This window comes from Thermothielavioides terrestris, chromosome 5 (genome assembly GCF_000226115.1).
Source record: "Thermothielavioides terrestris NRRL 8126 chromosome 5, complete sequence".
NCBI lineage: Eukaryota > Fungi > Ascomycota > Sordariomycetes > Sordariales > Chaetomiaceae > Thermothielavioides > Thermothielavioides terrestris.
The window spans coordinates 2,703,891-2,717,720 of NC_016461.1; the positions used below are offsets into that span (position 1 = coordinate 2,703,891).

The window sequence follows — 13,830 nt, forward strand, 5'->3', positions numbered from 1 at the left end:
AATATGCAGGCTGACAAGAGAGGCGAGATGAGGGGGTTCGTTCACGAGCACTGGCCAAGATCAGCGAAGAGGCCACCGGCGATGATTATCAGGAACGATCCGCGCGCCAGTCCATCTGTTTGTCAAGTCCAAAGTGTACATCAATCTGTATACAACCTTCAAGATGTTCAACATGGGCCTCAGGAGGATCACATAGATCTACATCGCACCTGCACTAAGCAGCGACAAGACAAGTCGCGCCCCTTGTGTTGTCGGCTTGTATCCGCCTGGTACATACCTTACTCAGCTGGTTAGCCCTGTCCAGCGCAACTTGCAACCTGGAAGCATCACTGGCGTCCCAAAGAACTATTCCACTACACTGACAGAGACAGAGAGCGGGACGGAAAAAAAAAGTTACCGGTCCCCCGTGCATCGTACGGAGTAAAGATCTGCATCTTCGTTGAAACCCGTTGAAACGGGGGGTGGACGTTAAAGAGGTCCCGCCAAGACTAATTTCGGCCAATTGTCGGCTATGTTTTTACAACGTTTTTACATAGCCACGGCCCGTGCTGGCGAGACTCGGGTTGCCAAGAATGCGAGTCATCCCGTCAGGAGTTGGTCCCCGCAACCAAGATGCAGATCCGGAAGCTGCGCCCGGCGGCCGTGGTGGTGAGCTCAGAGGGGAACTGATCAGCTGGAACCAAACAGCCTGAAGGGCCAAACGATCTCGTGAATACAGACGTCTGTGCAACGGGAAGGGCCTGCTAGAGAAGGCCTGGTGGAGCGAGGTTTGCGAACGAGATTCTCGGTTCTCCTTGGTTACCAGATAGGTACTCCGTATACGAAATGTCCACCAATTGCAGATGCAGCCCTCCCATCTGCCAGCACCAACAGAAGACAGTCAATGCATGAGACAACACGCTGAATTCGCTTATTGCAAGTATTCTATGTCAAACGGCTGCAACAGATCTGTGTGATTGGCATCATCTGTGGGATGCAGTGGTGGTGGATGTGGTTGGGGGAAAGAACAGTGGTCCGGGTGCAGAGAACGAAGGTGGGGCATGGCCCTCTGTGGGCCCCACTCACCACAGCCCGAGTCCAATTCAAAAGCGCTAAGTCACGTGATGTATCCCTCTCGACCAGTCGCTGCGCAGATAACTCAGTTATCTGTTGAAAAAGCCCGAACACAGAAGTCACCAAGGTGTGGCCAACCCATAACCAGCGTCCGTTGGGAAGGCACACCTGCTACCTATCCCTATCAAACCCCCCTCCTCCCCTCAATAGGCCAAGGTCTAGGCCAAGGTCTAGGCCAAGGTTAGGGCGGGGCCCCGCCAGTGTATACGCTGTGTGGATGTCGGGTGTAGCATTGTCACGGAGCTTCATCTTTAAGCTTCGTGTCAAAGATTGCAGTGCCACCGTCGTCTCCAGTCGAAGTTTTCATGACATCCCTGCTTCTCGCTTCCATGTACGGAATACATCCCCAATGCAGTTCGCAGTTGCTACGCCAACGCCAGGTTCGCTCAGTTCCGCCAAGTTGGACCAACAGCGGGCTCGTCGGCAATGTCTACGAGTCGAACTTGTCAGAATCAGCCCGGCCCGGGGCTCCGGGCCGACCCACCGAGATTAGGATCCACCAGCCTGATGCCCAACTGCCGCCCAAGACTGGGCTCCTGATCAGGGACCTCTCCCACAATACAACATCTTCAACACCACGGTTGATCCCAGTTGTGTGCATTGCTTGCATCGTGATAGCTTCATCTTCCTGAGCCTGCGCAGTGGTTCCAACAGAACTAGCCGAACTGCAACAACGAGCGGTGAATTATCACCAAGCACCAAACGGCGCGTCGTACCCTGCGGACAGCTAGCAGCGAGTGCAGGCCGAGACTGGAGGAAGCCTCTCGCTGGATCATTGTGGAACAGGCACCACGTTGTTTATGCTGACTTGGGGGACGTCTTGGCTAAACGGAAAGAAAGAAAAATGGTTGTTATAAGACAGCCATGACCGTCCAACTACTTCGTCCAGGCCCTTGCCCTGCCTATACCCTCCTCTCTCCACGAGTCCACAGAAAGCTACCGGTAGGTAGTTATTACCAACAGTTGCATGTCAGACACTCGGGACAACGGGAACATCCGCTGGCCATCGGTGCTGTTTCCATGCTCCAATGCTTGGCTTTGAGACATAGGTATTTTGCGGCCATTTCCAAAATTTACACAGATGTGCGGCGCTTAAGGGTAGCGGTTGGAACCTCACACCAGCATGATGGCAGTAGGATGATTGTAGTCTTAATTGTCGCTGCCCGGGCACTTAGTCCGTCCTCCTCAGTACCTAACCTGCCCCACGACGTTAATGAAGTCCTGAACTAATCTGGCCCCCAACCACTGGGCTGAGGCCAAAGCTCGTGTACATGATGAGTACGAGATCCTTCTGTGGGATTGAGCAAGGGTCAAATCTATGATCACTGTAATGGGAGGGTTCGGATGGGGGAGGAGGAAATGTCTGCTGGGTGAGAATCAAATACGTTGTTGGAAGAGCCATAACTGGCAGTGATCCAATGAAGACATCCCTTGCTCGACAGAAGACGCAGGTGAGGTTTTCCTCGGTTCTCCAGCATGGAAATGGTGGATACAGTGGGATCGATAGGCGCGATGTTACCTCCCAACAGCAAGCTAGGTACCCAACTGCCCCAAGTACGTAAATGAAGGCCTGCCTGCAATTGTAAATCGGCCATGGCCATCCAGGACAGCTGGCATCTCCAGACAGCGCACCCTTAGCGACCGAATCAGTCACGCCATCCTCAAAAGAGTCGAACAGTGTTTAAACCATGCTAGATCGCCTGTGAGAAAGCTAGGCGCACACAGTAGATTGACTGCAATATGCCGTGCCAGAGGTGCCCAGAATGCAAAGTGATAATGCTGTTCACGTCCTCGTGGTTGAATGCAAGCTTGACGCAGTCGTTTATCTTAGTTGAGTCCGGCTTGGTGGCATATGCCAGTTGGCGCTCCAGCAAGCGTGTGCCCGCCCAATCCTGTTGCTCCTCCTGAGGCGAATCCTTGTCCATGTCCCTGGTCAACTGATGCGTAACGGCACCCTGGTTTTCTCAAAGCTTCCAGACTCTGGAACCAATATATTTCCAACTCGACTTCTGGCACAACACCTGCTTGATTTCTACCACCATACCATACATAGTCACATCACGCACCTGCCCAGATATTCTGTTCTCTCGGGTTGTCGGCCTTGCCAGCATGGCCTTGGAATCAAAGGGCACCGTCCTGATCACCGGTTGCAGCGATGGCGGGGCTGGCTCCGCGCTGGCCATCGAGTTCCAATCTCGAGGCTACCGAGTCTTTGCGACGTCGCGCACGCTCACCACCATGTCCAAGCTCGAGAGCTTGCCTAATGTCAAGCTGCTTCAGCTCGACATTACAAACTCCGCGGACATTCGGGCCGCCGCCGACGCCGTGAGCAAGGAAACCGGCGGGACGCTGACCTACCTCGTCAACTGTGCTGCACAAAATCACTTTATGCCGCTTCTCGACCAGGACATCGAGGCTGGCAAGGCATTGTTCGAAACCAACGTCTGGGGCCATCTCGCAGTTACTCAAGCTTTCGCCCCCCTGCTCATCAAAGCTCGCGGGACGGTCGTCTTCATCACATCCTTGTCCGGATATCTCAACGTTCCTTACCAAGGTTTGTTCTCCCGGCTTCAGAGCTTTGGCTGGAGATGTGCTAGCTTGCAGTATGCTAGCCGGGACTGACTCGCCCGCGCCAGGGGTATATGCGGCGTCCAAGCGCTCCGCCGAGATCATCGCCGAGACAATGCGCCTCGAGCTGGCACCATTCCATGTCAAGGTGCTTTCGGTGGTGACGGGGGCGATCAAGACAAAGGGCCAGAGCCATTTCGACGACTGGAAGCTGCCGGAGGCCTCGCTGTACCTGCCTATCGAGGCGACCATCCGGGACCGAGCCCGCGGCCAGGAAGGGGCGCCGAGGATGGAAGCTGCCGACTACGCGAAGCGCGTGGTATCGGAGATCGTGAAAGGAAAGACGGGCAAGTTCTGGTACGGCGCCGTTGCGGGGCTGGCAAAGTTTATGGTGTCGTATCTTCCGTCGTGGGTGGTGGTAGGTCGGAAATCCTGTCGGCGCCTATGAAAGTGTGTTGGCTAATACGCCCAATGTAGGACAGTGCCGTGCAGATCAGGACTGGTCTCGACGAACTGGCGCGACGGAGCAAGTAAATAAATGTTGGGGGTAGGAAGACGGGGCTACCCTCACCACCTGCGGTACAGCCTCTCCGACCAAAGCGGGCAAAGAATGTTATCTCGGAGCATGCGGGGAGAATATCGACTTCCTAGTACTGCAGCCCTCGGCATCGCGCCGGACTCTGCACGTCCACTGAGCGCAGAGCAGAGCTCGCCCCTTCCCCTCGGGAGTCCGTCAGTCAAGATATAGTACGTTCACTCAGTGGTAGATGAAGAAAGCCTGTTAGCGAGCTCGACTGCCGTTTATTCGCCCGGAACGCCCACCTACCCCTGCTTGGCACAACTTAACCATACAGCCGGGAAAGGAGGCAGCGGCGATTCAACGCAAGGGCCCGGAGTCGCGTCTCGGGCTCTCCACGTCGATATTACTGACCGCGAAAGCGTGCGCATGGTGAGCTGCGGACAAGAGCAAGGGGTGAGCGAGCCTTCCTACATAAAGCGCGGCAGCCACACTGTGTCTCCTTGGCCACGCTACCCCTTGAATTCGATCTCTCTCCCGACAAATCGGCGGCTGGAGGACGTCACGAACCGCGAAAACTTCATTTCCTCAAAGGAATCTTGAACCATGCACGTCTTCTCCATCATCGCCCTCCTCGGTGCCGCCACGCTTGGAGCCACCCAGGGCTCCAACGCGACCACCGTGACAGGCAAGCTGGGAGATGCGAAGCCGGTGCGAAACAACCCCGTCATCGGGGAGACGTGGGTCGCCACCTTCGACTCGACCGTCAAGGGCAGAGTCACCGCGGTAGCTGCCACGGTCGGCATCAACTACACCATCGATGTGCAGGGACTGGCGGTGGACAAAGGGCCATACAGTACGATCACAATTCTCTCTCTCTCCCCCACACATGCCGGCTGGACACCCACTGCAGCAGTGCAGTGCCCTGACACTCCTGACCAGAATACCACATCCACCTGCATCCCGTGCCGGAGAGCGGCAACTGCACCGAGACAGGCGGCCACCTCGACTCGTACGAGCGCGGGGACACGCCGCCGTGCGACAGCTCCAAGCCCCAGACCTGCGAGGTGGGCGACCTGTCGGGGAAGTACGGCACCGTGCCGGGCCCCGTCGTCATGAAGGAGTAAGTGGACGCGGACCTGATTACCCCGGAGCCGAGGGCGGTGACGAAGGGCACGATATGTTTTGCTGATCGAGCCCTGCATCTCCGTTACAGGTTCAATGACCCGTACACGGCCCTGAATAAGATCCAGCTCGGTTATATCGGCAACCGCTCCATCGTGTTCCATGATGCTAGCGCTGCCCGGATTGCGTGTGCGACGCTGGTGAAGGTCGAGACGATATGCTAGGCTTGGACTTTTGATTCCGAAGCGGATGACGCGGGCAGCGAAGTTGGATGTGTATGCCGGAGGAGCGGGACAAACGTCTTGTTGCCGGCTAAGTTGCTCAAGGTCCGGAGATGTAAGCAATATATACCACTAGGATCAATCGTAGTGTTGAGGATGTTGTATTATAGAAGAGTTCTCCTGATCAGGAGCCCAGTCTTGGGCGGCAGTTGGGCATCAAGCCGGTGGATCCTAATCTCGGTAGGCCGGCCCGGTGCCCTGGGCCGGGCTGGTTCTGACAGTATCCCACAACACGGGCGATATTGCGGTATTGGCACGCCAAACGCGCCAGATGTGATGGGGCCAGCGACTTCACAGCCTGCGCGAGACCTCCCAGTTCCTACGTGGCCGTGGTTGAAGAAGGTGGTGCCAAAGACGAAGAGACTTCTTTACGTGCGATGAGTTGTTTCTATTCCTTGGGCTTGATGTTCCAGTCGGTCCGCTGTTGCCACCTGTGCCGCTGTGCGCAGAATGGGAAAGCTCGGTCTCCTTGCAAGAACACAGGGAGGAAGCACACAGAGCTATTCGCGAGAGAGTGGCCCTATTTAAACATAACTGGGCGATACGAGGAGGATCGATGACCGGCCAAACACCCACTCAACAGCTCCCTGATACCCTCCTGAGCAGTTCCTCCACAACTGTTAGGCATGAGGTGGACCTCAAGGGCACTCTTAGCATCCAGACTTTGAGTACTGCCTCAAGCTCCATAAGCCCAGTAATCGCATCGGTATCGAATATGTTGTACGTGCCAACGCATGTTGCCTCGAGACACACTTACAAATTCGGGATCATCCTCGCAAGGACTCGTTCACTGTGGAGACATGCCTCGTTGGGTCGGTACTAGACCACCCACCGTGCAAAGGCACACTTACTACTGTCACTTCCTTGTAAGGTTAGGCCATGGGGCAACCAAGTTGGAATTCATGACGCGAACTATGGTTGCTCTATGATTCTAAGGATGCACTCGAGTCTGTGACAGGACTACATTAAAACATGCAAGCAAATTCCGACTTGAGTTTCGTGGCAGTGGCCAACCTTCTGGTCCTGTTTGGGAATTTTGGAAAGGTTCTGAGGCCGTTCGCTGTTTAATTTGGAGCGTAAGGTGGGGCTGTCCAGGGTCGGCCCCACCTACCATGGGCCATTTGCGCTGTGACGGCGCGGGTTTTCTTTCGACCGTGCGCCCACACGCACGGTAGCCCTGGTCGAAATTTGGCAAATCCGGCGAAAAACCTCGAGAGTGACCGATCGAACGACGACACCGCACGACCACCTTCTTCACCACCAACTGCGACCCAACCGCGCCGTCAAAATGGTGAACGTTCCGAAGACCAGAAAAACTTTCTGCAAGGGCCGCGACTGCGGCAAGCACACCTTGCACAAGGTCACCCAGTACAAGGCCGGCAAGGCTTCGGCATTCGCGCAGGGCAAGCGCCGTTACGACCGCAAGCAGTCCGGTTACGGTGGTCAGACCAAGCCCGTCTTCCACAAGAAGGCGAAGACCACTAAGAAGATCGTGCTCCGGCTGGTGAGCTTCACCTGTTGGGAACCGGAATCTCGGATAGGGGAAGAATCGCTAAACCAGGTTGGAACAGGAATGCTCGGTGTGCAAGACCAAGAAGCAGCTTCCGCTCAAGCGGTGCAAGCACTTCGAGCTCGGGTGAGTTTCCCGCTACCTACTTAGGATTCTTTTGTTGTGTGGAGAGGGACCGCCGAAGCGACCGTTGCCGCGACGTTCGATTTGACGACCGACCTGCGAACCATCCATCCATTCGATTGAGATCACACGCGACCGATAGTTTCTACGCCAAGGGCGACAGGAATGACGGAGTTGATGGACTAGATGAGATCAGGCTGAGTGTTATCGGGGCGATGGCTCTCCAGTCGGGCATTTCCACGAGCTCCACGGGGAAGAGGCGGCGAGTCCGTGCAGCACCGCCTGGTTAGAAGGGCACACCCGGTTTGGGCGGAATGGCTCGGGAATGTTCTCGTTACTGCAGCTTCCGGATGACCCCGATTTCTGTTGCTCTGGTGTCCGAAAGAGCGAGGTGGAAGCGAGTCGGGTCAATCTTGCTCCGAGACCAACAACGCAGCGAACTCCGACGCAATCGAGTCGCACGGCGGTCCCTCATCTACGCTCGCACAGTTTCTTGCCGGACTGGTTCTGACAGATGGAAACAGTGGTGACAAGAAGACCAAGGGTGCTGCCCTCGTGTTCTAAGCGCCCAGCGGTTGGGGAAGTCGATGGTGACGAAATGAGGACATGGCTATGGTTTTTCGGAAACCGACCCTGCATGGCTCTGCCCGCCATGTGGTGCGAATCCAAACAGCGATTTCGATCTTGACATGGGGGAAATCGGGCATAGAGGGACATGTACATGGGCATGGGTGGTTCGGACGCGGAACAACAAGCACAATACCATCCTTGGGGCGTTTCGTCTGCGCTTTTATTCACGAATAATGCTTCTGCTTCCCACGCGCCCCGATCACGGGCACCTGCAAGCTCGCTTGTCTCGGCCGGCGTTTTGTGGTGCGGAGGACGGCGTCCATAGTTGCCGAATGCCAACCTGAGCTATCCTCACGGGTTCTCTGTGCGACACATCCTTGGCAAATGAGTTGGAGTCTAAAAAAATCGGTCGTGGCTGGACACCGCGTTCCCCTCCGATGTCCGGTCATACCAATCGGAGAGCCCCCCGGAGTTGTCTCCGCGGCGGCCCGCGCTAGCTTACTCGGCATTATGCTAACCGTGGTTCAAGCCGAATAAGGCTTCTTTCGTTTCCAGGGGCCGACCTCGGTGAAGGAGTCTTGGGGGACAGGATCATCGTGGTCTTCGTGGCAGGCCCCCGACAACGCAAAAAGTTGGCATCCAGAGCGTCTGGAGCCTCATCGGCGGGCATCGGCAAGGAGATATGCAAACCAAGGTTTTGACGGACCCGAACACCGTTGCGACAGCCACCATCGTCTAAGGCTGCAGCTGCAACGGAATGGATCGACGGTTTGACTGGCTCAGGCTGCCTGGTGGCGTGTCGTGTCACCCACCATCCGTGGCTTCCAGTCCCGATGCAACAGGGGGTGTCCACGACGCTTGGCTCTCCCTAGCGTGGCCAGCCCCGTCGCAGCCACCGCCGCCGCCGAAATAGAGCCGCTGTTGAGAGGTCGGAATACTGGGCAGTAGCACCATGGCAAACGCCGGGGTCGTCAGCCGCACTGCAGCCCATCGGGATTGGAGGACTCATGCCGTCGGTAAGGCACATACCTTCGCCCAATATGAGCCCTTCGTTCCCAGTCCTGCAGGCCCATGGAACTCGCAGACATTCCCGATCTGGCCACTACGGAAGCGTGTGTCGATGGCGGGCATAGAGTCTCAGCGGTGTCGACTGGCGGCCAGAAACGACAGCAGCAGACCAAGCTACTGGGCCGAGAGCACTCAAGAACCGACTTCGAGAGGAGACATCACCAGGCCAGTACCACAGATCTTCCACCCACACGCCGGAGACCCCGTCTCCACAGTCGCGCAGGCGAGAAGAGATGCAGCAGCCCCTGTTGATCCATCCACGGGACAGCCGAGCAGCGTACGACTACTTCAGCATCCGGGCGGCGGAAGACCGCGATGAGCGGCCGGTGGGGGAGGCGTCCCGGGGCCGGGACTCTCCCGTGTGGCGGACCGGGAGCCCGCCGAACTACAAACCGACGGCGCTGCGATGGCCCTTCATCAGCACCGTCATAGCACTCCTGCTCGTGGCCATCGTCTTGGTCGTCGTCGCCGAGAAGAAGATGCCGGACTCGGACAGCACTGCAGTTTTCGTCGGCATCCACCCAAACGCGTCGCAGCCCTTGCTGTTTGCTCGCGACGTCGTCGCGAACACGTCTGCGTCGACCGTTGGGGTGACGGCGAGCAGTGAGCCAACGGCGAGCAGTGTGGCTACGACGAGCAGTGAGGTATCACTTGCGTCAACTACTACTGCTGTGTCCACGACTCTCTTGCAGACCTCGGGCAGCAGTACTAGCCTGGCTCTAAGCGAAGCGAATGTGCCGGTTCAGAGCGTTACAACGGCAAGAACCGAATCGTCCACACCGTCCACGGCAACGCCAGCCTCAGTTTCCGCTTCGACGCAAACACCTAGTGCTCAGGCGCCGTCAAGCGCCGACCGCCCGGTGCTATCTACGCCACCGTTGACAAGTAATGCAGACACTGACACATCCTCCGAACTCTCGTCAACAGGTTCCGTACCCCCGTCACGGACGGTGGACAGCACCCGCTTGGATGTTGAGAGCGTGGCAACTATCTCGTCGTCGTCATCGGTCCAGCGAGTGGCGACAACCTCCACGGCCAGCCTTCCTAGCGGTGCGCGGGTGGTGCCCATCTCGAGCTCAGTCTCTAGGTTTACCAGCTACATCACCGTGTCCCTCACGACGGTCGTCTTTACGTCTGTGATTCCGAACATCGAGACTATCCCATACAGCAGCGAATCGACTTTCACCACCACGTTAGTGTCCACTATGACGAGCGTCAGCGAAACAACGTTCCAGTCTTTCTTCACAGCCAACGGAACCCGAGCCAGCGCGCCTGCTTCGACCGCGACGCAGACCAAGATCAGCGTGACGACGCTCCCTGTGACGGAAACAATCACGTTCGAAGGGGTGACGACGGTGACAGGCACCGATACTATTACGGGCACCAGCGTCATCACGGGTGTTGTGATTCCCAGCGTGGGAGAGGTCACCATCACGTACTATAGCACCATACTGCCAGGAGACTCACCGTCCGTCCTGACGCAGGCGCAGGGCCCAGTGCAGGTCACGGGCATCGAGGTGGTCGGCGGTACTACAGTTCCAATCGTCCAGACCCAAGGGCCCGTTCTTGTTGCGGTTCCCACGAACGTGGTCCAAACTGAAGTTGTCGGCGGGCAGGTCAGCACGGGAGTCGTCAGCGTTGCAGGGACCACCGTGACGAACGTTGTGGTCATCACACCGTCGCAGGGGAGTCCGGCTGAGGTGGTCACCACCGTTGGGGGCACTCCAGTGACTGTCGTCAGCACTCCGGCTCCGGTGACTGTGGTGACGACGGTGAATGGCGTCCCAAGCACCATCGTTGAGACCCCTCCTCCTCAGACGGTCGTCAGGACGGACGGGGGCGTTGCCACCACGCTTGTGGCCGGTCAACCATTCACACAGACCATAGTCAACACAATCGGGGGCACACCGGTCACCCAGGTTGTCGTTACCACGCCTTCCGGCCCGCCGTTTCAGCCGATCACGTACACCGTGGTGAGCGATGCTGGAGGAACGCTGGTCACAGAAGTCATCGTCACCACGCCCACGGGCCCAGCCGGGCAGCCCATCACTTACACCGCGGTCGACATCGTGGGGGGCACGCCTGTCACGCAAGTGGTAGTCACGACGCTTAGCGGAGCAACCTTCCAGCCTGTGTCCTTCACCATCGCCACCGAGGTCGGCGGCACCCCAACCGTCATCACCATTACTCCATCCCGGACAACCGTTGTGGAAACCATCAGCGGAACGCCGATAACCCGCGTCATCACATTTCCAGTGACAAGTTTCACCGCAACGGTGGGAGGCACGCTGACGACGGAGGTCTTGGTCACGACACCGACGGCCACAGGGCCCATCACCCTGACGCTCGTCTCCACCCTACCAGACTCCCTCAGCACATTCACGACCACGATCCCGCCGACCACCATCCTAACCACCATCTCAAGCAGCATGCTCATAACCTCCACCCCGCCCCCAACCACCAGCTTCTCAACGCGCCCAAGATCCACCCACACCTTCACCTCCACCTCCACCCCCTCCGCAGGCACCAACAGCACGACCTCCAACGGCGACCCCACCGTCGTCGCATCCACCAAAGTCTTCCGCTGGACAGAAGCCGACATCTTCCTCGGCACCTTCCTGCCGGCGCTCCTCGGCGTGGCGCTGGTCATCCCGCTGCGGATCATCGACCTCAACGCGAAGCTGTACCAACCCTTCCAGACCCTAGCCCAGCCCGGGAGCAGCATCAGCAGCCGCAGCGGCGGTAGTAGCAGCGGCGGCGGCGCGCCGGGCTCGGACACGCTGCTGCTGCAGTACACGGGGCTGATGGCGTTCGTGGCGCCGGCGGTGACGCTGCTGCGGGGGCGGCCGGTGCCGTTCCTGACGACGCTGGTTGTGGTGTGCGCGTCGCTGATGGTGCCGCTGGCCACCGAGGCCGTCGGGCTCAAGATGCACGGCGTGTGCTACCTCAACACGGCGAGCCCGGCGACGTGCGGGCCCGCGCTGGGCGTCAGCCCCGTGCCCGCGCACGTGCTCGAGGCGCTGCTGGCCGCCGTCGTGGTCGTGCTGCTCGTCGTCTTGGTCCTGGTGCGCAGGTGGGTCACCGGCGTGCGCGCGAATCCGTGGAATCTCGCGGGCGCGGCTAGCCTGGCTGGCAGTCCGCACGTGCGCATCCGCCAGGGCAGTGAGAGGGCCATGCGGCGTGCTATGGCGGATAAGTTGTTTGGGCTGGGCTACTTCCGGAATGCGGACGGGCGGGAGGAGTATGGGATTGTGTTGATGGACGAGGCTGGGAGGGGGTTGCGTGAGGAAGGGGTGCCTTCGGGCGGGGACACGGAGTCGGAGCTTTTAGATGATGGCGACGAGGTTGGCGTGGACAAATGGGGCGACGGTCGGACTTCGCAGCTGCCGTTCATGGCGCTGCGGTATCCCTGGCGGATCGCCTTCATGGTGTTCCAGCTGGCCGTGCTGATCTTCGTCATCTACTACTACGCCTACTACCGCGGCGGCGTGCGCGACAACGGCCGCCTCTGGCAGTTCCTCAACACCAACACCTTCGGCGTGCGCTTTGTGTCGGCCATTATCGGCGTGATCATCGCCTTCTGCTGGCAAATCTTCTTTCTCAGTAAGCACCGTCTCCTTCCCCAGCTGTTTTTCCCTCCCTACCTACGCACACTCTACTCACACCGTGTGCCTACTCCAGGCGTAAGCACAATGACGGCCTTCCGCCTGCTCTCGCTCTCGACCCAGCCAGCGCGCACCTCGATCCTCCTGACCCCCTCCACGAACCCGTTCTCGGGGCTGTACAGCGCGGTGCGGCACCGGCTGCCCTTCCCGGCGGCCGTCTCGCTCGCGGCGATCCTCTCCGAGTTCCTGCCCGTGCTGCTCTCCAACGTGCCCTTCAACCTGGCGCAGACGGCGACGGCGGCGACCGCGTGCGCCGTGCTCAGCTGCGTCTTCCTCGGCCTCATGCTCGCCGTGCTGGCCGCCTCCTTCGCCGTGCGCTACCCGCCCATGCCGGTCGACCCGCGCAGCGTCGGCGGCCTGCTGTGGTACGTCTCGCGCAGCCGCATGGTGGTGGAGCACCGCGACTTCGAGGGCGTTTCCCTGCTGGATGGGAAGGAGAGGGCGGAAAGGGTGGAGCAGCTGGGGAGGAGGTACTTCTACGGCGTGTTGGCGGGTGATGGGAACGGCGGGAGGAGGTTGGGGGTGGATTGTGATGTTGACGGAGGGGAGTATTTGGGTGCTGCGCATTTCGGTCAGGGGCTGGCGAGGTCGCCGTAATCAGTCGTTGCGGGTGTATCACTCGGGAAACACGGATCGTTGGTATGGAGCTCTCTTTTTGGCTTCCCTGTTTCTCGGCTCTCTGTTACTCAGTGGATCTCGATGCATTGCGATGGACGGACACAGGAGTTGAATTGTTTTTCAGTCCCGAGCGGCGAATAGATTAGGTCTGGGTCCTCTGGCCTGGGGAAAGAAGGTATGGGAATATCTAAGGCTCGACATAGATCGTACCTGTTCCTTTCGGCGCGGCGGTTTCCTTATCTCAGGTTAGCAGCATAGTTGCGGGTTGCTGTCCTCGGCTTGCCGGCCAGGTCAGAGGGTTGAGGGAAAAATCTGATCGCTGTGCACTGCACTTGAAGTAGTTTCCTCTCAAGACCAACTTGAACCGGAAAATGGTTCCAAAGGATACTGAGACATATACATGTTGTTGATATTCACTGAGGCTACAACTGGGCACAACCATAGAGCCAGTCTAGCCAGGTTGGCAAAGCCGCCTGTTCCGAAGTTCATCTTCGGATGTGGTTTTGAAGGCCCTCTTGCCCCCGTCACCCCCGTGGTAATCCCGTGACGGAGGGCAGCAGCGAAGATCAGAGCTGCCGTGCTTCCCCCGCTTTACCGGGGCAATTCCGGATGAAGTTATCAGCCCGATGGTCGGAGTTCTCACGTCCTCACACGACGTTGTGTCCGTTAGCT

At 58.4% G+C, this 13,830-nt stretch overlaps 4 protein-coding genes across 4 annotated transcripts; all 4 read left to right on the forward strand.

The window, feature by feature from the left end:
• The first annotated feature begins 3,038 nt into the window (after positions 1 to 3,038).
• Positions 3,039 to 4,531, forward strand: THITE_2122165 (uncharacterized protein). Its single transcript, XM_003656840.1, has 3 exons — positions 3,039 to 3,667; positions 3,750 to 4,099; positions 4,159 to 4,531. The coding sequence occupies exons 1-3, from the start codon at positions 3,223 to 3,225 to the stop codon at positions 4,213 to 4,215; spliced, it is 852 nt and encodes a 283-aa protein (XP_003656888.1). The 5' UTR covers positions 3,039 to 3,222; the 3' UTR covers positions 4,216 to 4,531.
• THITE_2122167 (uncharacterized protein) lies at positions 4,523 to 5,709 on the forward strand. The gene is made up of 2 exons (XM_003656841.1): positions 4,523 to 5,054; positions 5,141 to 5,709. The coding sequence occupies exons 1-2, from the start codon at positions 4,805 to 4,807 to the stop codon at positions 5,323 to 5,325; spliced, it is 435 nt and encodes a 144-aa protein (XP_003656889.1). The 5' UTR covers positions 4,523 to 4,804; the 3' UTR covers positions 5,326 to 5,709.
• A 987-nt stretch (positions 5,710 to 6,696) lies between these two features.
• On the forward strand, positions 6,697 to 8,141 carry THITE_2122170 (60S ribosomal protein L42). The gene is made up of 3 exons (XM_003656842.1): positions 6,697 to 7,108; positions 7,176 to 7,240; positions 7,762 to 8,141. The coding sequence occupies exons 1-3, from the start codon at positions 6,893 to 6,895 to the stop codon at positions 7,799 to 7,801; spliced, it is 321 nt and encodes a 106-aa protein (XP_003656890.1). The 5' UTR covers positions 6,697 to 6,892; the 3' UTR covers positions 7,802 to 8,141.
• An 830-nt stretch (positions 8,142 to 8,971) lies between these two features.
• Positions 8,972 to 13,268, forward strand: THITE_2122172 (uncharacterized protein). Its single transcript, XM_003656843.1, has one exon. It carries the CDS (start codon positions 9,109 to 9,111, stop codon positions 13,135 to 13,137), a length of 4,029 nt encoding a protein of 1,342 aa, XP_003656891.1. The 5' UTR covers positions 8,972 to 9,108; the 3' UTR covers positions 13,138 to 13,268.
• Positions 13,269 to 13,830: the final 562 nt, after the last annotated feature.